We start from the raw sequence: 24,196 nt of genomic DNA on the forward strand, positions 1-24,196 counted from the left end.
TTGCTTTATTTATTTATTTAGGTGCATAAATATTTACAATTGTGGTATCTTCTTGTTGGATTGATTTCTTCATTATTCTGTAGTGTCCTTCTTTGTCTCTTGTAATAGTCTTTGCTTTAAAGTCTCTTGTCTGATATTAGCATTGCTGCCCTGGCTATTGTTTTCTTTCTACTTTCATGTACGTGGAATAGCTTTTTCTATCCCTTTTCTTTTACTCTGTATATGTTCAGGGCTAAAGTGTAGACAGCAAGTGGTTCTATTTTCTTTTCTTTTTTTTTTTTTTTTAAGTTTATTTATATATTTTGAGAGATAGAGCAAGCACTCCACAGGCAGGGGAGGGGCAGAGAGAAGGAGAGACAGAATCCTAAGCAGGCTCTGTGCCATCAGCACAGAGCCCCATGTGGGGCTCCAACTCAGTGAACTGTGGGATCATGATGACCTGAGCCAAGATCAAGAGTTTGAACACTTAACTGACTGAGCCATGTAGGTGCCCCAAATGGTTCTGTTTTCTTAACCATTCTGTCACCCTATGTTTTTTGATTGGAACATTCAGACCATTTACCTTTAAAGTAATTATTGATAAGGATGTGCTTATTGCCATTTTTCAATTGTTCTCTGGTTGTTTTTGTAATTCTCTCTTCCTTTCTTCTCTTGCTCTCTTTTTTTGTGATTAATGATTTTCTTTAGTGTCATGATTGGATTTTTTTGGTGTGTCTATTAATGGTTTTGTGGTTATCATGAAGTTCATGTATATAACATCCCAAGTATATAGCAGTCTGTTAATGGTCACTTATGTTTGAGCATCGTCTAGAAGAACTTCATTTTTATTTACCTCCTCTACATATTAAATATATATTGTTATATTTTCCATCTTTTTTATTTTGTCAGGCTTCTTTCCTTTCATAATTTTGTTCTCTCATGGCCTTTTCCATTTACAGAAGTCTCTTTGACATTTCTTATAAGGCTGTTGTAGTGGCGAAGAACTCCTTTTTGTTTGGGAAACTCTTTAGCTGTCCTTCATTTCTGAATGCTAATCTTGCTGGGTAGTGTTCTTGATTGTGGTTCTTTTCTACTCCTTTCTGGCCAGCAAATTTCTGCTGAAGTATCAGCTGATTGCCTTGTGAGGCTTCATCTCCTTTGGAGCTTTCTGTGCCTCCTGAATCTGAATGTGTTTCCTCTCCAGGGGTAGGGACGTTTTTCAGCTGTTACTTCTTAGGATAAGTTCTCTGCCCCTTTTTTTAAGTCTTCTCCTTATCAGGCCTTTATAACATGAATGTTTGTTTGCTTGATGTTACCCTGTTATCCAACAGATCCCTTACTCTATAATTATTTTTAAATTCTTTTTTCCCCCCTTTGGTGCTTTCCATTCCCCTGCTTTCCAAATCACTGATCCATTCTTCTCATCCTCAGATCTATCGAATCCCTTTAATGTGTTTTTCATCTGCTATTCTTCAACTCTGATTCCTTCTTTTTTATATTTTATATGTCTTTTTTGAAGTTCTGCCTGACTTCATTCATGGTTCTCTCCAGTCCAGTAAGCATCTTCATTACTATTACTTTGAACTCTTGATCAGGCATACTGCTGATCTCCATTTCATTTAATTCTTTTTCTGAAGTTTTATCTTTTTCTTTGTTTGGAGTATATTCTTTTTGTCATTTTGATTTACTTCTTCTGTTTATTTCTATGGATTAGGTGGAACGGCTATTTTTCCTTAACTAGAGGGAATGATCTTGAGTGTGGGTTCCTGTGTAGAATGTGCTTGGTGAGTTGGGGTGGCTATCTGGACTGTGGTGTTTATGGACTGTGGATCCTAGCATTCTCCATGCTAGGGCCACCCTGGTGTGATAGTCAGAAGTGAAGTGGGTTCAAACCAGGTGTTCCTGGGGCTCTTCACCCAGAGGGCAGCACAGCTGGAGTTGAAATGGGTGGAAGCCAGGGGGTCCCAGGGCTCTCTTTATGGAGGGCACCCTAGCATCACAGCTAGAGCTGAAGTGGGTGTAACCGAGGGGATTCTGGGGCTCTCCTTGCAGAGAACACTGACAGGATAGCTGAAACTGAGTGGACACAGGCTGGGGCAGTACTGTGGCACTCTGCATTGAATGCACTCTGAGTACAGCTGAATCTGAAGTGGATGTGAGCTAGGGCTCCTGGGGCTCTCCACGCAGGGATGCCCTGGTAGGGTGACTAAAGCCAAGGCAGGTATGGGCAAGGATTGTTCTGGGTCACTGCACACAGGGGTGTCCTGGCAGGGCGGCTAGAACCAAGGTGGGTACAGACTGGGGGTGCCTTGGGCACTCCATGAAGGAGATTCCCTGGCGAGTTGTCTGGAGTATAAGCTGGTATGGGTTGGGAGGTTCTAATATGCTCTAAGCCAGGGGAGTCCTGGCAAGTTGTCTGGAGCTGCAGTGGTGTGGGCCTGAGTGTTCTAGGGTGCTTTGTGTTTGTGTCACTTTGACGGACAGCTGCAGCTGTAGTGAGGCATGTAGTGAGGCTGGCTAGGCATGTCCTGGTATGCTGCACCGCACGAGAGCCATCTTGATGGAATGGCTTGGGTCCGGTGTGGGCTAGGGACTCAGGGCTGACTGAGGTGTTAGGCCATCTAGAATGCCTGGACCTTGCTCCTGTCCGCGCTGCCAGGGTGGAGGCACTTGACAGTTCCTCTTGACCTGGAGCTGGTTCCTTTATATTCTAGATGTCTTCGCAAACCACAGCTTTTTTTCTGCACCCCAGGGCAGATGAATCTACTCACAGTCCTTCCACACAGAAGTTTGCAGTGTTGATGGGGGTCCTCTTTGTTTCTGTGTCTCTGTCTCTCTTGCCATTCTCTACATGGTCTTTGTTGTACAGAAGCTGTTAGCTCTCCGTTCTTCTTCAGGATGAATTGTTCTGTAAATAGGTATAGTTTTAGTGTGTCCCTGGAGGTGGTGAGGTCAGTGTCTCCCTATATATTGCCATCTTGGACCAGCAGTTCTGCACTGAATTACTTTTGAATCTTTGTTGACTACTAATTGACCATGTACATATGTCCCTTTTTGGTATTTATCTTCTCTTCCATTGACCTGTATATCTATCCTTATGCCACTACTACCCTGTTTTGGTTATTATAATTTATAGTAATGTCTTGAAAGCAGGTATTGGTAATTTTAACTTTTTGTTTCTCATAATTGTTCTGGTTATTTTAGGGTTCTTGAATTTTCATATGAAGTTCAGAATCTGCTTAGTTTTTACAAAAGGACTTTTGGAATTTTGTTTGGGATTGTATTTAATTTGTAGGTAAATTCTGTGAGAGTTGACATTTTATCAAAATTGAGTCTGATAAGTGAACATGACATCTCTATTTACTTAGTTTTTTATTTCTTCTTGGTGATATTTTGTACCTTTATTGTCCATGTGTTGGACATATTTTTCTAAATTTATCCATAGTATTTTCATGGTTTTGATGCTGTTGTGAATAACATAAAATATAACATATGTGAATAAAAATAAAAAATAACATATGTGAATAACATAAAAAATATTTAAAATTTTGGGGTTTGTAATTTATATAGGAATATAGTTGATTTTTATGTATTCATTTTTAAATCTTGTGATGTTACTAATTTCACTGATTAGGCCTAGAAGCTTCTTTTGTAGATCATGTGGGATTTTCCATCTATATGATTATGTTATCTGCAAATAAAGGGTTTGTTTTACTTTTTCCCTTCATGCGTGTGCTCTGTAAATTTTCTTCTTCCTGACTGCACTAACTAGACCTTCTGGAACAGTGTTGAATGGAAGTAATGACAGACTTCTTGCTTTCTGCCCTACCTTAGGGGGAAGTACTTGATCTTTCACCATTACATGTGATGTCAGCAGTAGGTTGCTTAAAGTATTACTCTTGTTTAAGTCACGAGATGTTAAAATTTGTCAGACGGCTTATTCTGCTTCTCTTAAGATATTCATGTGGCTTTTCCTCTTTATTCTGTAACATGAGTTACTGTTGATATTTTGAGGAGACTTTACTAACATTTTATTATGAAGACTTTTTTTTTTTTTTTATACAGCCATTTAAGATTTCATAGCAGTGTTGACAGGAAGGTAGAGATTTCCCACATACACGTATGCATAGCCTCCCAATATCAGCACCCTCCCACACCAGAGTGGTACATTTGTTGTAATTGATGAACTTACACTGACACATCATTATCACCCAAAGTGTATAGTTTAGGGTTCATTCTTGGTGTTGTACATTCTGTGGGTTTGGACAGATGTATAATGACATGTATCCAACATTTTGGTATCATGTTATTTTTACTGCTTTAATTTTTTTTTTTTTTTTCAACGTTTATTTATTTTTGGGACAGAGAGAGACAGAGCATGAATGGGGGAGGAGCAGAGAGAGAGGGAGACACAGAATCGGAAACAGGCTCCAGGCTCCGAGCCATCAGCCCGGAGCCTGACGCGGGGCTCGAACTCACGGACCGCAAGATCGTGACCTGGCTGAAGTCGGCCGCTTAACCGACTGCGCCACCCAGGCGCCCCCTTTTTACTGCTTTAAAAATCCTTTCCACTTTGCCTGTTTCTTACCCCATCTCTCAGTCCCTGGCAAAAAGATCCCTGATCTTTGTACTGTCTGCATAGTTTTGCCTTCTCTGGAGTGTCATAGGTGGAATCATATAGGATTTTACAGTAAGCTTTTTCAGATTGCCTTCTTTCACTTAAAAATAAGAATTAAAGTTTCCTCCACGTATTGTCATGGCTTGGTAGCTCAGTTTTTAGTTGTTTTTTTTTTTAATTTTTTTTAACGTTTATTTATTTTTGAGACAGAGAGAGACAGAGCATGAACGGGGAGGGTCAGAGAGAGAGGGAGACACAGAATGTGAAACAGGCTCCAGGCTCTGAGCAGTCAGCACAGAGCCCGACGCGGGGCTCGAACTCACGGACTGCGAGATCGTGACCTGAGCCGAAGTCGGACGCTTAACCGACTGAGCCACCCAGGCGCCCCTCATTTTTTAGTTTTAAGATCATTTATTTTGCTTAATAATTCATTCCGTTGTCTGGATACACTACTGTTTATTCATTACCCATTGAAGGACATCTTGGTTGCTTTCAAGTTTTGCAGTTAGGAATAAAAGCTGCCATGAACCTCTTTGTGCAGGTTTGTGTGTAAGCATATGTTTTCTGGTTCTCTGGGTGAATATCAAAGAGTGTGATGGTGGATTGTTATGGTAAGAGTTTTAAGTTTTGGAACAAACTGCCCAAGTGGCTGTAACGGTTTGCCATCCTGCCAGCAGTGAATGACAGTTGCTACATCTTTACCAACATTTGATGTTGAGTTTTGGATTTTAGTCATTCTAGTAGGTATGTAGTGGTATCTCGTTGTTGTTTTAATTTGTGTTTCCATAAGATGTGGAACATCTTTTCATATGCTTATTTGCCATCTCTGAGTTGTCAAATTCTTTGGCCCATTGTTAAATTGGATTCTTTATATTCTTATTTTTGAGTTTTAAGAGTTCTTTCTGTATTTTGGATATAGGTTCTTTATCAGATGGGTCTTCGGCAAATGTTTTCTCCCAGTCTGGCTTCTTGTTTGATTCCCTAGACTCACTTTCACAGAAACTTATCATTTTAACGAAGTTTAGCTTATCATATTCTTTCTTTCATGGATTATGCCTTTGGTTGTGGTGTCTAAATAGTCCTCACCACAGCCAAGGTCATCACATTTTCTCCTGTTTTATCTTCCAGGAGTTTTAGAGTTTTATGTATTACATTTTGGTCTGTGATTATTCTGAGTTAATTTTTGTGAAGAGTGGAAGGCCTGTATTGTGTCTAAGTTGTTTTTTTTACATGTGCACGTTCAGTTGTTCACTATTTGTTGATTACTTTTGGATTTTTAAATGTTAAACCAGCCTTGCATTACTAGAATAAACCCCACTTACTTGGTCATGATGCATTATCTTTTTCATGTATTGCCTGATTTGATTTGATAAGTTTTTGTTGATGATTTTTGTGTCTGTATTCATGAGTGACTTTGCTTTATAGTTTTGCTTTACTGTCTTTTGTCTGGTTTTGATATTAGCGTAATGTTGGCTTTGTAGGATGAGTTGAAAGGTATTTCGTCCTTTATTATCTGAAAGAGTTTGTATAGAAATGATAGAATTTTTTTAAATGTTTGATGGAATTCACTAGGAAGCCATATCTGCATAGAATCTCTTAAACAGGTACAGGTTATTTAGGTTTTTTATTTGTCTTTTATCAGTATAGAAATTTGTATTTCAGAGAACCAGCTCTTTATTCTATTGATATTCTCTATTGTTTTATTTTATATCTCATTGATTTCCAGTGTTAATTTTATCATTTGCTTCTTTCTTCTTTGATTTTCCTGTCCTCTTCCTTTCTAACTTCTTAAGGTGGAATCTTAGATTGTTGATTTCAGATATTTTTTTCTTATCTAATAGAAATATTTGAGGGTAAGTTTAGCTCACTAAGCGCTGCTTACATATTTTATGCTTTTATTATTTAGATCAAATAATTTTCTGAATATGGAATTCCAGATTTAAAAAATATTTTTTTCCTTCATCATTATTGCTTTATGGCTTTTATCTCTAATAGTCCTTCGTTTCTTTGTATATAATATATCCTTTTCTGTGATTGTTTTTAAGAACTTTCCTTTTAAAGGTTCATTAGTGAGATTTTGTAATGATTTTCTTAGATCTGTGGATTTATAGTCTTCGTCTGTTTACAAAAATTAGGTTATTCAGAGGTTTTTCATGAGTGACTAAGGTTTTCTTTCATTCTTTTTTCTTTGTATGCTTCAGCTGGGAGTTTTTATTGCTATATCTTCAAGGCCTGCAGTCTTTTCTTTTGTAATATGTAATTTACTGTTAAGCTTATCTCGTAAATTTTTATTTCATATTATGTGTTTTTTAAAGCTCTTCATATTTTTTCTTTAAAGTCACATATTTTATAATAATTGTTTTAAGGATCTCGTATGCTAATTATATCAACTTTGTCATTTCTGGATCTGTTTCTACTTACTAATGTTTCTCCTTTGTAGCATTCAGATTGAGGAAGCTTCTTTATATTGTAACCCTAGACTTAGGAGATGGATTTTGCTCGTTTCTTTTTCCTACTAATTAGTTTTCCTGTCTATACCCATTCATCACACTTATGAAAAGTGAAAGAAAGTACATGATTTATTTAACAGAGTAAATCTAATGTGAGCAATAAAACAATTAAAATGGACTGTTCTCTGAAATAGGATGCAATTATTACTATTTTTTTTTTTTTTGCTGTAATTTTCCTGGTAATGATATTTGCTATATTTCTTATTTTTATTTACTAAACAAAACCATTTTGGAATTCCAGCAACATATGCTAATAGTGCCAGGATAATTCTAGGATCTCATCTTTTGCAAACAAATGACAGCCTCTCATGAACTGGTTTGGAGGCTCATGGGCAGCTTGTTACCTCAGAAGTTTCTAGTTGAAGAAGGGCTGCAGTTAGGGGCACCTGGGTGGCTCAGTCAGTTAAGCATCTGACTTCAGCTCAGGTTATGATCTCGCAGTCTGTGAGTTTGAGCTCCATATTCGAGCTGTGTTGACAGCTCCGAGCCTGGAGCCTGCTTCAGATTCTGTGTCTCCCTCTCACTTTCTGCCCCTCCTCCACTCATGTTCTCTCTCTCTCAAAAATAAATAAACATTAAAAAAAATTTAAAAATGAAAATAAATTAAGGGACTGCAGTTTAAGCGGGTTGTATGGGCTTTTTGGTATAATAAAATATTTGAGTAATTCACACTCTTCTGAATATGTATAATATACACTAGGAGTTTTTAGGAACTTTACTTTAGGAACTTAATTAAGTTCCTTAGCATTCTGAATGTTTTCAAGATGTTTCTTATGAAAAATTTTTGTCCAGATTGATAGGTTGTATGATTGGAAAAAGAGCCCTGACTCTGATGTGGCTGCTACTTTAAAGAAGCAGAAAAAGAATACAAAAGATGAATTTGAGGAGCGAGCAAAGGCTATTATTGTAGAATTTGCACAGCAGGTAAGAAAACTTTCCCTTCTTAGTGAAGAGCCTATATTATAGAATACTTTTCCTTTTGTTATATTGTCCTTATAATAAAGTTAGCATTTTCACTAATACTGGTTCTGTTCCCCTATCACTGGCAAGTAATGATCTCCATTCTTTTCCCTTATCCCTTTTTAAGTTAGAAAGCTGATATTTCAAAGATCTGTCTTTGTAAAGTCTGAATGTTTAAATTTTAAAAATAAAGTTGACTGGGAAAGCCACTGCTTTTCTGTGATACAACTAATACCTACAGGTTATACATGATCTGGAGTGTTTTTGAGGAGTTTCAGAAAGATGAGTAATTTGCTTATCTATTAGCTAGCCAGTCATGCTGTTCTGGATACTTCCTTCCAGTTTGGCCTTTTGGAATGATTTTGTTTTTCCTGTCTCTAGGGTTTGAATGCAGCTTTGTTTTATGAGAACAAGGATCCCCGTACTTTTGTGTCCTTGGTACCTACCTCTGCACATACTGGTGATGGCATGGGAAGTTTGATCTACCTTCTTGTCGAGTTAACTCAGACCATGTTGAGCAAGAGACTTGCACATTGTGAGGAGCTAAGAGCACAGGTTATGGAGGTAATGATCAGCTTTTCAGTTTATTTTCCCTTTTGTTTTTAACATGGAGGTCTTGGATGGGGATGTTTCCTACTCTTAGATTCAGTCAATATAGTGCGGCATATATTTCACTCCCTTTGCGATTATGTCTCTTAGGTTAAGGCTCTCCCAGGAATGGGCACCACCATAGATGTGATACTGATCAACGGGCGTTTGAAGGAAGGAGATACGATTATCGTTCCTGGAGTAGAAGGGCCCATTGTAACTCAGATTCGAGGCCTCCTATTACCTCCTCCTATGAAGGAATTACGGGTGAAGGTAAGCCTGGGTGGCAAGTGTTGACACACGGGCATGTGTACATTGTGTATAAGTTCTGCTGAGGTCCCTTCTTGACTTCGAGAGTTGGTTGGCTTAATATGCTCTCGCTCCTTGTCTTATTTTGAATCCCGCATACAGGATCATCTGTCAGAGTGGAGATGTGTGCAAGTTTTTATTTACCACCTAAGCTTTCCATGAAAACTGAACTGTATTATTTTGGTTCTACACTGCTAAGTAGTCTCTTACTAACATTTTTTATTATGAAATAAAACATTAAAACACAAAATTCCATAAGCATAGAAGACAAGTTTAACCAATTTTTAGGAAGCAAACAGGTAAAGAATCAGAACATTGCTGATATCCCGGAAGCCTGTGTGCTTCTTACTGATGTTAGTCCCTCCCCTCTCCCCCCCCTCCCCCCCCAGTCCCCCACATTCCTAAAAGTTAACTGCTTCCATTTCCATGAGAGTAATTAATATCCTTTTTAAACAATACGTGAGTGTGGGGTTCTCAAAAATCTGTATGGACTTTATATATGTGGAGTCCTTTTCCATTCCTTTGTATCTGGCTTCTTTTGGTCAAAATATACTTTTAAGATTTATCCATGTTGTTGCCTATAGCTATTGTTGATTTTTGTTGTTGTGTAGTATTCTACTGAATGAATATATTATGGTTTATCTGTTCTTCTGTTGATGGAAAGTGTAGGCGATCTCCAGTTTTAAAACTTTTATTATTACCAGCAGTGTCATTCCTACGAATATTCTTGTATTATCTCTTGGTGTAGTTGTGCAAGTTTCTCCAGGGTGTATGCCTAGGAGTGAATTGCTGAGTCCTCACTTACACTTAGCTCCAGTTTTACTGGATAAGGCCATATTGTTGTCCACAGTAAGTCTAACAAGTTATACTTTCAACTGCAGTATATTAGAATTTTCATTATGTCACGTCTTGTCAGCTCTTTGATGCTGTCAGAGTTTAAAATTTTTTCCCGTCTGGTAGCTCATTGTTGTTTCATTTGGTACTTGCCTGATTGAAATATGGTTGGCTATTATTTTGTATGTTTATTAGCCATTTAAATTCACTCCTTTGTGAAATGTCCCTGTGTTCCAGCATTGTCTGTCTTTATTACAGAGTCATGGGATTTGTCTATGTAGTCAGGATACTAGTCTGTTAGTGGCTTTTATGTATTGTACCATCTTTTACTCTGTGACTTGTCTTTTTACCTTTTCTGTGGAATCTTATGAAACAAATGTTTGTTTATTGCTTTTTATGTTTACTTTAAGAAAAATTTCCCTATCCCAGTGTCATGAAAATACTGTCTCTCACATCATCTTCTATTAACCACTTTCCAATAAATGTGGTAACAAATATTTTGATCTTTGTAGAACCAGTATGAAAAGCATAAAGAAGTAGAAGCAGCTCAGGGGGTAAAGATTCTTGGAAAAGACCTGGAGAAGACATTGGCTGGCTTACCCCTCCTGGTGGCTTATAAAGAAGATGAAATCCCGGTTCTTAAAGTAAATTACTTTTTTAAACCTCCAAAGCTATTTGAGTTCTGCTGGTGTGTCAGTAGGGCACATGCTGGTAATGATGAATGAAGTGGGCACCTTTGTCTTTGTGAAGCCTTACCTGGTGGCTCATAGCAAACAGTTGATGCTTTTAGATTACTTCAGTTTACACAGCCCTGTGAATGAACATTAATATTATATAGACTAGAATTTTAAGGTACACATTTTATTTAAATAAAAAATGAAACAAAAGCTAGAAGCTATTCATGTTTTTTAAGATCAGAATATGCAGGGGTGCCTGGGTGGCTCAGTCAGTTGAGCATCCAGCTCTGGATTCCGGCTCAAGTCATGATCTTGCAGTTCACGAGTCTGAGCCCTGCGTTGGGCTCCACGCTGACAGTACAGAGCCTGCTTGGCACTTTCTCTCTATGCCCCTCCCACATGCTCTCTCAAAAATAAACAAACTTTAGATACCAGAATATGCAGACAGAACTCAAGATAATCTTGAAGTCATTTTAAAATTTGCCTATCTGTAGGAGCAGATGTCCACCGGAGTCTAGCATAGTTACACAGAGTCAAACTTTGAGTTTATGTACTCGCTTGCCAGAGAGAAAATGGCACTGCTCCGAGCACACGGCTCATCTACTACACTGAGACCACTGTTATTCTTCAGGCAGCACCAGGTCACCACCATCAAGGAAGTGGCCACCTTAGAGCCAGTAAGAACAGGGCACGCATTCCTCTTTGGCCAGTACCAACTATGGCATGAACATAGCTGTTATAGTTATTTCTGGGGAGAATGTCTTCATCCCTAAAGGAGCAGTGACTGAGGAAAAGGGTGCTGAGGTTAGGGTATTTCAGTTAAGGCTTAAGGCAGTCAAGCAGACCCTTTAGGCTAGCGCAACACATTACATTTATGTAATGCTTTTTAACTTTGAAAAGATTCTCATTTCATTCAGCTCACCCATCTACCTTATTTGCCAAGTACAGCAGAGGTTAAATAGATTTCAACATTAGTAATCTAAAGACAGATGTATGGGACACATTGCAGATATGGGCCCAATCTCCTTCTCCATTCCAGTACAGGTTCTGCTGTGCCTTACTTTTTCTTAGGCTTGCTTTCATGTTTTCAGGTAAATACTTAATTAAAAAGAGAAACACAGCCTTACTGTAAGCTGCTGATAATAGAGATATATTTACAACCTTGTCAAATCTAATTTCTTTTCAAGGATGAGTTGATCCATGAGTTGAAGCAGACGCTAAATGCTATCAAGTTGGAAGAAAAAGGAGTCTATGTCCAGGCCTCTACACTGGGATCTTTGGAAGCTCTACTTGAATTTCTGAAAACATCAGAAGTGCCCGTAAGTAATCCTACCTGACTCCACGGGAGTCCGTGGTAGTCATGGTTTGTAGTGCTGTTTCCTTTACCTGACACAGGCCATTAAGCTCAGAAACTCCCTTTCTACAGTATGCAGGAATTAACATTGGTCCAGTCCATAAAAAAGATGTCATGAAGGCCTCAGTGATGTTGGAACATGATCCTCAGTAAGTAATTTCTCTCCTGCTGTGAAGGCTTTAATATTACCTATTTTCTTCAACCTGTCCTACCTGACATATTCTGTGTTTAATTGAATGGTCTTTATTGTGTTTGAACCTTTCAGGTACGCAGTGATTTTGGCCTTTGATGTGAGAATTGAACGGGATGCACAAGAAATGGCTGATAGTTTAGGAGTTAGAATTTTTAGTGCAGAAATTATTTATCATTTATTTGATGCCTTTACGAAATATAGACAAGACTACAAGAAACAGAAACAAGAAGAATTTAAGTAAGTTCGTGATTTTACTTATTTTGGGTCTTCGAATTGCCTAATACAGGTTTCTCCCACTATCCAAAAGTAGAGCATTCCTGTGAAACCTTCTGTAAGCCGAATTGGCATATAGTGAAGAAGTAATTACTGTTAATTTATATGGAAAATTTTTTGAGCACTCCCTTCTGATACCTTAGGACACATCTTGATAACAGATAAAATCAAAATGAAGCCCAGATGCTCACAGACCTTGCTCACAGCCCTGGCAGCATGATACTGAGATGTTGAGTGTGGTTCTTGGGAAGTTTGGCGGGGCCACTCTGGGGTGCCCACTGCCTCTTTAACGGTTCACTGCAAAACGCTAAACATTTTTCCTTTTCGCCTTTTTTCATAAAAGCACAAATCCTCCTTTTTTGGTTAGGGAAAGCAGGTACTAACATAAGTCTTTATAAAAGCAAAGTGGTGTCATGTGACCTTTCAAAATGTAGGGGATACCTGTATCGGAAAGGTGTGTGGTCAGTGGAAGCATGGCATTTGCTCATCTGGAAGAGGCAGCATCCTGAAATGATGTGTTATAAACCATAAATGCCCATCTGAGGCATTCTAGCAGTGTTAACAAATCCTCTGTGTAGCCTTTTATTTTTTAATTTTTAAATTGGCAGGTCTGGGTCTCATTATTGATTAGCAGTTGCTAAAATTATCTTGTTGGAGTTCCTTATCTGGGATTACATGGGAAGGAAGGAACAAAATTAGAACGTGGGAGGTGAGGAAATGAAATAAGGTGAGGTGTTCCATGGGAAGAGAGCTTGTTCCTCCAGCAGACCTCACAGCTTGCCTGGTATAGGTGGCATTGCTGCAGGTGATTGAGGAGGCAGCAGTAACCTTGACCAGGTTCCCTCCTCTTGCACCTCAGGGGAGACAGCCACGAACTCATGAGAAGTAGGGTGAAGTGCTGAAAAGCAGAACAGAGCAGGGAAGGCCTAAATCAGGAGGAAGAGCAGTGTGGCAAGCAGTGTGGTTGGGGACAGCTTCCCTCCATAGGGTCTCTTGTTCAAGCAGAGATCTGAAGGGAATGACCTGAGCCTCCCAGACCAGGGAGTTGTCCAGGCAGAAGGACAGCACTGGGAGGCAGCCACATCGAATCTGGCAGAGAACAGTAGGAGATGAGGTCAGAGAAGTTGTGGGACTCAGTAGGCCCCTTGGAGGATTTTAGGGAGGCAGCAAGGAGTTTTATCAGGCTCCCAGTATTCCAGGCAAGACCTGAGAATGGCTCAATTTGGGGTACATATTTAAAGTGTACTGCCAGGTGAGTATTGGGATTTAGACTGGGATATGCTCCCTTGAAATCATGAAACCACAAGTGAAAAGACTTTGGTTAAGAAAACTACTAGACACTGTGAAAGACTTGAAGCTCATGCTCAGTAAGTGGCCTTTGGGTCACCTGGTTTGGGAACATGGTAGAGAGAAGGTGACTGGTTTGATGCCTGTGTGGTCCCCAGAGCCAACTGCCTGTGTGCCCAACCGTGGGTCCTATTGAGGTTCTCAGCTCCATCTAAATTTTGGGGCAGAGACTTCGCATGCTCCGGTGATGCAGCTTCTTCAAGACTTGGGAAGTGACAGCACAGAGGGAAGGAGGGTAAGGGGATGGCGAGGGGATGATGCACCCAGGACCGGAGACTGGACCATTGTGGACACCACCAAGGTCATTCTGCAGCGTCCTTCCTGCTTTTCTGGCACCACCTGGAAGTGCTTTTATCTGACAGGGGAAGCCTCATATTCATGTTTTTAGGTTTAAGTGATTTTTGTCTGCTTCAAAATTTAGTGTTTTTTTTTTCCTCCTCCTTTTAGGCACATAGCAGTATTTCCCTGCAAGATGAAAATCCTCCCCCAGTATATTTTTAATTCTCGAGACCCAATAGTGATGGGAGTGACTGTGGAAGCAGGTCAGGTGAAACAGGGGACACCCATGTGCGTCCCTAGCAAAAATGTAAGTTCTCGTTGTACTTTCAAATCAAGTATGGTCTCTTAAAAGCAGTAAAATGGGGAGGCCAGGAGTGGTGACAACAAGCAGAAGAGTTTGTCACCTTCTGTGATTTATCCCTTAACTACGAGTGTTCCTTAATCAGTGTTAATTCTTAGCACCAGATATCGGTGCTTCAGCAAAAGAAAGTTGCAAGGTACTTTAACTTACTGCCCTTTTGAAAACTTTTTGAAGTTTCGAGCCTAGGGGAAAATAAAGAACAGAGTAATGAACACCCACATTCCCTTCCCCTAAATTAGCATCATACGTAAGAAAAATTAACATTAACTCAATAATGTCCTATAATTTATATCCTCATTTGCATTTCACCAGTTGTCCTGAGGGCCTTTTTTCATCATTGAGAGAGAAAGTGCATGTGCATGCACGCATGAGGCAGGGAGAGAGAATCCCAAGCAGCCTCCTTCCATCAGCACAGAGCTCAACGCAGGGCTCAATCTCATGAACCATGAGATCATGGCCTGAGCCCAAATCAAGAATCACACACTTGACTGAGCCGCCCAGGTGCTCTGTCCCAAGTGTCTTTAATAATGCCATCTGCTGACCTGGTCCAGGATTCCTTCAAGGTGCACTGCATTTGGTTATTATGGGTTTTAGTCTCAATAGGAACAGCCCCCCATCCTTTGGGGAGAGCCCTGTTCTTTTGCAGATCATTTCTCAACTTGGATCTGTCAGTTTCCTCCTCATTAGAGGGAAGTTACAATTACAACAGATACTGCATGCAAAGATGCTCCCGTGTGCCTCAAGCCTCACCACACAGGCTTCCTTACTGTGGCAGCACCTTCGTTTACTGAGTAGGGTGCTGTTGGCTGAGGATAGCCATTAGAACCACGTCTTTCTGCCTTTGGATTATTAAGTATTAAGTAATCTCTGGGGGCACTTTGAGTACTTGTGAATATCCTGTTTCAACAACCTTTATTCCTGTAGATTTAATAATTGGTAATCCTTGCCTAAGTTTATAAAACTGATTCCCCCCACTAACACTTCTGTAAAGAACCGGTCTCTCCCCTGAGCTTTTCATTAAGTATGTCATACACACTCAGTTAGCTTTTTTAAAAATCTGATGTTCTAATCCATTACCAATATTTTTGAGATTCCCCCCCCCCCCCCCACACCCATTTGTCCATTCTGGTCAGTGGGAGCCCATTCAAACTAGCTACTGCAGACTGCCCTGGACACATAACTCTTGGAGCATCTTCTTCCTTTCTGGTGCAGTGAGATGCTCTAGGCTCATCTAGTACTTTCCCTGCCCCAGACCTGGTTCCTTTAGTGGGAGATGGCACTTAGAAGTCATCTGAGCACTAGGATTTGTTGCTTCTAGGAGTTGTTGCTTTTATACCAGTTCAGTGGACTGAGGAAGGACATTTATTTGCAGTGATTATCTCTTCTGTGGCTTTGGTCACACATTCTCTGTCTCCTCTGTCCCTTCATAAGCAGGCAGCAGAGTGGTTTTCTCCTGTACTGTAACTGAGATCAGGTTGTTCACAGCTCTCATCCTCAGAATGAAATGCCAAGGCTCTAACCTCGGCCCACTTGGCCCCACAAGATGTATCCCTGGCTGCTGCTCTGACATAATCCCTTTGCTCACCATACCGACCACTCCAAACTCATCATTCCTGATTCAAGTTTTAGGCCTGCCAGTTCTTATTATGGCACTTGTAATGAGAAAGGGTAGAGCAGAGATAATAAACCACATTGAATTGATAGGGTACTTTTAAAGTTGTTTAAAGCATATGAATGATCTCCTTTTGTCCTTACAGTCATCTTGTGAAGGGTACAGGGGGTGTGGTGGGGTCATCCCTACTTTACCAGTGAAACACACTGTGATGAGGGATGAAGAAGGGTCACAGAGCCAAGGCTTTTAAACTAGCTCTTTTGCTCCAGTTTTTATTTTAGCTGTCCAGGTTGCAGTGCCTGTGACTGGCATGATTCCTCTGCTTATATTGCAGTTCTTATTTTACAGTTTGTTGACATTGGAATAGTAACGAGTATTGAAATAAACCATAAACAAGTGGATGTTGCAAAAAAAGGGCAAGAAGTCTGTGTCAAAATAGAACCTATCCCTGGTGAATCTCCCAAAATGTATGGAAGACATTTTGAAGCTACAGACATTCTTGTCAGTAAGGTAAGTGTCTTCATAGAAGTGGCCCATTTTAGAGAAATTGGGGGTCAACTCTTCTCTGGTTACCTTTGCACAGTAGCTCTCAGGGCTGGATGTTTGAACTTTTACAGTCCAGCAGGACTGGATTCTTCTTCAGGGCATGACCTATAACGCGGCCTTCTCTGTGTTGAGGAAGGGGCCTCCTAACAGAGTTAGAGTGCCTGCTAGGACTTGCAGAGATTTACTACTCTGAAAGGCAGACAGGTACGGCATTCGTTATTTTGGCCAAGGTTTCTTTTTAATGAGCAGTAGCTGGTGTCAGCCTTGGGCCACGTGCTTTTTTTGGCATGTGGTGGTTGCACTGTTGTTGACCCTGTTTGTGCCTCGGGCTTGCAGATCAGCCGGCAGTCCATCGATGCCCTCAAAGACTGGTTCAGAGATGAGATGCAGAAGAGTGATTGGCAGCTTATTGTGGAGCTGAAGAAAGTATTTGAAATCATCTAATTTTTCCACATGGGGCAGGAATTGGAATAAATGAAATATTATGTCATAATACCACCAAGAAAAAACGACAAAAAAATGGAACGGATGTATCTGGACACTGATGAACTTAAGTATGGAAGGAAAAAAATAGGTGTATAAAATGTTTTCCATGAGAAACCAAGAAACTTACACTGGTTTGACAGTGGTCGATTACATGTCCCCACAGTTCCAACGTGCCTGTTCACCTGCCCACTCCTTTCCCAATCCTTCTCTACTGGCTGCTGTTTTAAAGTTTGCCCTAACCCAAATTTGGATTTTTATTACAGATCTAAAGCTCTTTCAATTTTATACTGATTAAATCAGTACTGCAGTATTTGATTAACCAGGCTTCTGCAGATTTTGTGATTCTTGGGACTCTTTTGATGTAAGAAATACTTTATTTATGCATATCCTTCCCACAGTGATTTTTTTTTTTCCAAACCCAGCATTCTTCTGCCATATGCCCTTAGGAATTTTTTAAAATAGAAATTTAGGCACTCTGCTATTTCTTTATCTGCTTTGTGTGAAACCATGGTGTAAAGCCTAGCTGGCTGCTATTTACTGCTTGTATAGTCCTGAGAGTCCACTGTAATCAGCACAATTCTGAACTACCAATAAAGAAAACAGACATCCCTTAGGCTTCCATGCTAGCGTAGCTTCTCTCCATGAGTGAGTCATCAGCCTCAGTGTACTACCTTGTGTACCAGCACACGCTAACATTAGGATTTTCTAAGCCACACTAGAACCAAGATGGATATAAAAATTCTACCATGCATACATTTCCTGATGGGGCAATCAAGTAGGGAACTATTTGGGCTTAGTGCTTCTAAGTTGTTGCAGAAACTGACTTGTTCATATCAGTTACTGGATTTTAGCATGTGGGAAGTCCACATGAAGATCTATTCCTTCCCCCATTATAAGAAATCTGTTAGTGTCAAATTAATTCTTCTAACAGATCTCTAGTAACTATTGAGAGAGAGAGAGCACAGTGTTGAAGTCAATGTGGGGTGTGTTTTAAAGAAAATGTTCCCAAGTGTTCACTGGCATAGATGTATGAACTATATTTTTGAAGTATTACAGCATAACTAACATAGCATAGAAAAATACTTTATATACATTTGAAAATCTGTACCATTCTTCAGTACTACTGAAGTTTCTCTAGGGACGGTAGAGGTGGAGACACCACTGCTAAGCCATCTGTGGGACATAATTTTCCCAAGAAAAATTTAATAATTATGTGTGTGTTCTAATTTAAAGTATGTAAATCCCTCCACTTGGAAGAAGTAAAGAAGGTTTTCATAACATGCTCCTGTGTTCATGCTTGGGGACAAAAGTGATAAAATTATTTAGAAGCTTTACCCGGAACAAGTAGAATCCCATTCTGGGACCTCTCGGGAATTTCAGAGCTTAGCATGGAGCCTCTAACAGTCCGGCTTGTAGGTTTCTCAGCCTTTAAACACAATAAACAGTTCAGGATTTGCTTCCTAAAGGATTCACAAAAAGGAGCCTGTACAAAATATACATACAGTTCTTTATTAAACAACTGTAAACACTTCACTGTAAAAATCCATAAAACTTTATAAACAAACATTTTGTAAATAGAATCTATGCTACAGTAAAAGAACACAATTATTTACATGCAATACTGACAAATTTGGCACTTATTGAAAAGAAATGTACAAAACACTTGCTTAAAAAGAAATTTAAAATTATAAAAACTCAGAGCATTACTATCATGCACTTTGCAAATACCTCACAAGCACTTATGGCACAGCTAGTGGAGAGCACCAGGCTCCCTGGTAATATTTATGTAACTTTTAATGTGCTTCCATAAGTCTGTTGTAAAACCACCTGAACATTGTCAAGAATAAAGTCAAATGCCATATTCCAAACCGATTCCACCGACTGCTGCATCAACCTAAAGGTGGGTTAAGAAAAAACTTTAAGTAAAAAGACTCCTCCAAGAATCAGTTTAACATCTCCTTAGGGTCGTGAACATTTTTAGGTAAGAATCAATTTTGGCCCAAACCTCAGAACACTTCAAAGTACTTAGTATGGTTTGAAACTATATAAACCTCAAGGGGAACAATCTTTGATCTTCTGGCAGTTGCTTGGGATTCAAAACAAAGGTTACCCCCTTTTCACTTTAGTTAACTGATTGCCCCCAAATGTCAAACTTGCTCTGTGCCTCACCTTAAAAGCAGCTGTGTGAGATGCCCCATTTTGTCCTTTAGATAAAAGTATTGAATAATTACCTTTTCATGTACTTTATTACTAGATCCAGTTTTTCCAAATCTTTTTCCTCTATTAGGTCAGTACAGTATTTCACAACTTGCAGAATGTCTTCCTCCATTGGATCTAGAGAGGAAAATCCTCAGTAAGGACCAGCCTGCTTGCATGAAGGAGAACTGCATCTCTACAACTACCCCCAACTTCTAGCCATCCAACCAGTGGTCTATAGTATAGAGAGTTTCAAAGGTTACAGGGTGGCTGGTTTTGGCTTACCAGATTCAGAAAAGAGTTGCATTTATATAGCTGAGTCTAGTTCAAGTTCCAAAATTTTAGAACCATTACCTCTCAGTCTGTGGCTGTCACACCAGCCAAGCCCACCTGAAATGGTAGTTATCCACTCTTTGAGCAAGGTCTTCACGTCACTGAATTCAACAGCTCCCGCTAGGTTGGGTGCTGGGGGTCTCACGTGGCCAGACAGCTCAGGCTGCAAACCAGAAGGGCCTGGCACACCTGAAGTGGAAGCAGAGAGTTCTCCCTGTTAAGAAAACACATGACAAAAAGTGCTATATTTACATAACATCAAGTACATTAAGATCTGATAAAAGGTCAAAGCTTAAAAAGTATTAAAAATATTACCAGAGGTTTCTCAGAAGCAAGACCTTCATGTTTCAGAAACCCATCGATTAACTTCTGAGGACTCCCACAAGCCCCTGGAAGAGTTTTCACAGGGCTATTAAGCAACTTGTTTTTCAAAGGGCTCTGAATTTTTTTGGGGGAACTGACGGGATTTTTTTTCTTGTTCCGTTTCTTTTCTTTCATTGCTGCTGGTTTTAGTTGATGTAACGGATTCTTTGGCACTAAAAAAGTATGAACGTGGTATCTTCAACAACATATGTCTGGATAGTACCATGCAATCTTTTAAATACAGACGCTGCATGTGCACGCACACACACACCAACACAGGCCTCTTACCAAGACAGTATTGGAGGCAGTAACTGGATGAAAGCGCAGGCTGTAGGACACCCACTATCTGTGCCCACTTTCTTTGGGGCACTAAAAATCTTATCTTTTGGGCATTGCTTATCTATAAAGGGGGGGGGGCTGTAAAGATTAAATGAAAATTCAACAGTTCAGGCATTGTTGCAATACATGTTCAGAACCTTTCTTTCAGATTTTATTTTTTAACATGTATTTATTATTGAGAGACGGACCAAGCATGAGCATTGGAGGGGCAGAGAGGGGAGGACACAATCTGAAGCAGGCTCCAGGCTCTGAGCTGTCAGCACAGAGCCTGATACGGGGCTCGAACTCATAAACTGCAAGATCATGACCTGAGCTGAAGTCGGATGCTTAACTGACTGAGCCACCCAGGCGCCCCTTTCATTCAGTTTTAAACCTATACTCTGATCTGTCAGTCTTGACATGTAGTCAAAAGACTTCTGGTGGTAACTCAAACATTTAAATTCATTCATTCATTCATTCATTCATTTTATTTATTTGAGAGTGTGAGCAGTACAGGGAGAGAGACTCTTAAGCAGGTTTCATGCTCAGCACAAAGCCTTACACACAAGGCTCAATCCCACAACCCTGACATTATAACCTGAGTTGAAATCAAGAGTCGGATGCTCAAAGGACTGAGCCATCCAGGTGCCCCCAGACTACTTTTAAAGTAAAGGTATGGAAGTCAGAAGTTACACAACTCCAGCTAGGTCTAGGGCAACACTTACCTGCATCATATACTTCTTCTCCAATACAAAGAGCTCTTAACATGATTAGCAGCTTAGATGTTGGCCATTAATCTGCTACAATAATCATACCCTACCAATGACCTCATTTCCCTCATCAGTTGTGTTACATGTCCCTTCCCACGCTTATGCTTACCAGATGCAGCAGCTGACTGCTGGTGAACGGCATTCTCTCCCTGCCTTTGTCTTTGATCATATGCTGCCTTCAGCTCCTTCTGAAGCTCAGCAGGAAGGGCAGCAAACACCTCAGGGTCCACCTAGTGGAAACGAGAAGGTTCAGAGTCAAACTTGAGTTGACTCTATTTTTTCACAAAACAGACTTTGTTTTCAAATCATGCTTTTCTGATCTGTACAAATTCTTACTAGGGCCTCAATATTAAAGCTCATTAAATCCTCACAAGGTTTTAGGGTGAGAATAAGAAAATTCTGAATAACTGACTTAAAAAAAAACACCCACTGCAGAACCACCAGGGCAAGAAACACCACTAAGAAATGAGAAGTGGGGCGCCAGAGTGACTCAGTCAGTTGCGCCTCTGACTCTTGATTTCGGCTCACAGGTTGTGAGATCAGGCTCAGCGCTGACAGCATGGAGTCTGGTTGGGATTTGCCCTCTTCTCTGTGCTCCTCCCTTGGTTGCACGAATTCACTCTCTCAAAAGAACTTTAAAAAAGATGCTTCCCCCCGCCCCCACCAAAAAAAGAGAAGCAAACCCAAGAAAATAGGTTTACGTGTAGTACTTTTTTTTAAAAACACCAAACTTAGATTGTGTTATTGTCTCTAGTCTATGATTATACATCTCCACCTAGCTATTTATTTTTTAATGTTTATTTTTGATAGAGTGTGAGTGGAGGAGGGGCAGAGAGAGAGGATAACAGAGGATCTGAAGCGGGGTCTGGAGCTGACGGCAGAGAGCCCAACACAGGGCTTAAACTCATGAACTGTGAGATCATGACCTGAGCTGAAGTTGGACCCTCAACTGACAGAACCACCCAGGTGCCTGCCTCCACCTAGTTATTTAAAATGTGGCCCAGTGGTCTTCCCTGGCCAAGAAAATAACTGAATGTGTTTCTTACTTCTGGGTGGAAATTTTAAGCACCTACATACCATGTCCTCCTTCTCTGGGAGTCCATGTCCTTTAGATGATGTAGAAATGAGCCAGTGCCTTGGGCCCCAATGGATATGGGGCCCAAGAGCTACCATGAGTTTATGGTCCAAAGGAAAAGAAATGAGATCTGCCCGGAGCATATGTAGGGTGAAAGGTCCCTAATTTAACTCACCTGTGAAAATGCTGGCAGGGCTATGACATTGATTCCTGCATCACTGTTAGATTCTTGAGGTTCTGGTATTTGTAACAAAACTGTCCCAACTGGTTGTGGCAAAATTCCTGTATTACAGCCATTTACTGGCTCTTTCTTTTTGTCGCCATGCAGCTCTCCTTGCTGAACAGCACAAACTTGCTCTACTTGTTCCCGGAGATCAGGTGGAAGTGCTTCTAAAACAGACTGATCAAGCTATAAAATACCACATGAGTCTGAAGTTAAAGCGTGTTCAGAGAGGAAGTGGTAGGAGTGTTAATGTAGCACTTTAATTTCAATTTGAACATCTCAGACAACAGGAGGCGCAGAGAAGCAGGATAGGAAAGGTAACCCCTCAAAGCAGCACATTTTTGGAATGTCTTTGGCTTTTTGCCATTGGGGCCTCAGTAGTAATGTGGAGTCTGGAGAGACCAGCATACAACTACGGGCAGTACCACTGGATGAGGCAAGTCCAAATATACTCATTGTATCTGTACTGCAACAGGGGCAGACAGAGCCTTTGTCAAACTTGGATCTCAGACCCCTCCCAAGGGCAGGGACAATGCCTATGGGGTACGTCACATTTTTGGAATGAATGGGACAATGGAGTCCTGGGTCAGAAGTTTACCTTTCAGACAGGAGACTATCTGCCCCCAAATACAAAAACTTCTAGTTCTGACAACAGCAAGTTAGAAAAAAGGGATTGTAGAAACTAACTTTTCTTTGGCCTACATACCAGAATCCTCTGCCCATCGGTGCACTTCCATTTAGAGATGGAATCCTATAAATTGGGTAGGCCAATCTTCTACTTTGCCAGGATCAACTATTTTTGGATAACTCAACAGCAACCGGGACCCAATGCCAGCTGATTAGAGCTGTCCCTTTCCCAGCCTCACAGCTGGCATGTCTGTTTCCTTCAGCCTCCTACTATTCAGTGAAGCATAGAAATGGACTTTCCCAATATATATTGAAGTGCTATCTTAACCTTACAAGGAGCAAAAATTCCAAAAGTATTCCACGTTTACAGCCCATACCAATGGAATTACTCGCTTACGTTAGGAAAATCATTCACTCTACAGAAAGGATGGTCTGCAAATGCTGCAAGAAAAACCTTGGACATGGGCCCCTACTGATGATCACAAAGCGATACTGCTGAATAGAGTGGAGTCCCTGTGATTATTGCCGCTACAAAGAGGTAGAGTGGCTACTGATGGGCAGTTGCAGAACTAGCTTTCATCCATGTTCTACAACTTGCAAGAGTTGCTGATCTTTGCAAAAGCACCACCTTTCCCCTAACCTGATTATTTCCCATATGGAGTTCTGTAACACCATGAGCTGCCTGTGATCTACCCTGACAAGTACCCTCTCCCCTTCTCGGCTATGCTGTTACCTAAAAATGTCATCCCTACTTTAAAACTGCTGTTGCACTTAAATCACACTCAGAACTATAAAAATATACCTGGGAAGGTGATGGAACCTCAATACTCAGGTTAAGTCTTGATTTTAAACTGATGGGAGAATGTAGACCATTCCATTTCCCTGAAGACTCAGCTTTGCTAGTAACAGGATTGACACTTGATGTCAGATGTGTTGAAAAAGATGGCAAGAAAGTGCAATTTCTAGAGGCAGATGATATTTCCAGATCCATAGCAGCCAGAAATACTGAAAGTATAGAAAATACATACAGTAGCTTCTTCGTATCATCGGAGACAGGATGGCATGGATTACTTTAAGCCATTTTAAGTAAAACAAACTTAACGATTCATCATAATCCAGAATGTCCGTTTGTTTCTTAAAAAGTCACAGAGCCATGCCAGACAACTGTTGTATTAATAAGAACCACACTGATGCCCACTGACCTTCTTTGTGCTCCTCTTCTGTGGATTTCTTCGCTTTCTGAACCTGGAAGAGATCCAGGACAGAGTGTGACCCGCCAGGAAGAACTGATGGACGAGTGGGGCATGAAGAAGGGTCTGGGTTGGTCGGAACCAACTGATTCACGTGAATCCCAACCTAGAACCA

General features: G+C 40.4%; 2 protein-coding genes across 11 annotated transcripts in view; one reads left to right on the forward strand and one right to left on the reverse strand.

The window, feature by feature from the left end:
* Positions 1-18,208, forward strand: part of EIF5B (eukaryotic translation initiation factor 5B) — a 94,158-nt gene extending 75,950 nt beyond the window's left edge. For both annotated transcript variants that reach the window (XM_086701315.1, XM_086701316.1), the window contains exons 15-24: positions 7,900-8,031; positions 8,449-8,631; positions 8,767-8,928; positions 10,311-10,442; positions 11,663-11,794; positions 11,902-11,978; positions 12,095-12,259; positions 14,090-14,228; positions 16,243-16,404; positions 16,777-18,208. In XM_086701315.1, the coding sequence (XP_086557441.1) occupies positions 7,900-8,031; positions 8,449-8,631; positions 8,767-8,928; positions 10,311-10,442; positions 11,663-11,794; positions 11,902-11,978; positions 12,095-12,259; positions 14,090-14,228; positions 16,243-16,404; positions 16,777-16,884 (1,392 nt within the window). In that variant the 3' untranslated portion in view covers positions 16,885-18,208. The remainder of the gene's footprint in view (positions 1-7,899; positions 8,032-8,448; positions 8,632-8,766; positions 8,929-10,310; positions 10,443-11,662; positions 11,795-11,901; positions 11,979-12,094; positions 12,260-14,089; positions 14,229-16,242; positions 16,405-16,776) is intronic.
* Positions 18,209-18,421: 213 nt separating this feature from the next.
* REV1 (REV1 DNA directed polymerase) overlaps positions 18,422-24,196 on the reverse strand; it is a 92,356-nt gene continuing 86,581 nt past the window's right edge. For all 9 annotated transcript variants that reach the window (XM_086701318.1, XM_086701317.1, XM_086701321.1 and 6 more), the window contains 8 exons: positions 24,034-24,187; positions 23,634-23,836; positions 22,157-22,390; positions 21,016-21,136; positions 19,771-19,991; positions 19,513-19,669; positions 19,158-19,260; positions 18,422-18,820 (listed from right to left, as the gene is read on the reverse strand). In XM_086701318.1, coding sequence (XP_086557444.1) covers positions 18,709-18,820; positions 19,158-19,260; positions 19,513-19,669; positions 19,771-19,991; positions 21,016-21,136; positions 22,157-22,390; positions 23,634-23,836; positions 24,034-24,187 — 1,305 coding nt within the window. In that variant the 3' untranslated portion in view covers positions 18,422-18,708. The remainder of the gene's footprint in view (positions 18,821-19,157; positions 19,261-19,512; positions 19,670-19,770; positions 19,992-21,015; positions 21,137-22,156; positions 22,391-23,633; positions 23,837-24,033; positions 24,188-24,196) is intronic.

Source organism: Puma concolor, chromosome A3 (genome assembly GCF_028749965.1).
Source record: "Puma concolor isolate L17-30 chromosome A3, mPumCon1.1.hap2, whole genome shotgun sequence".
NCBI classification, from domain to species: Eukaryota; Metazoa; Chordata; class Mammalia; order Carnivora; family Felidae; genus Puma; species Puma concolor.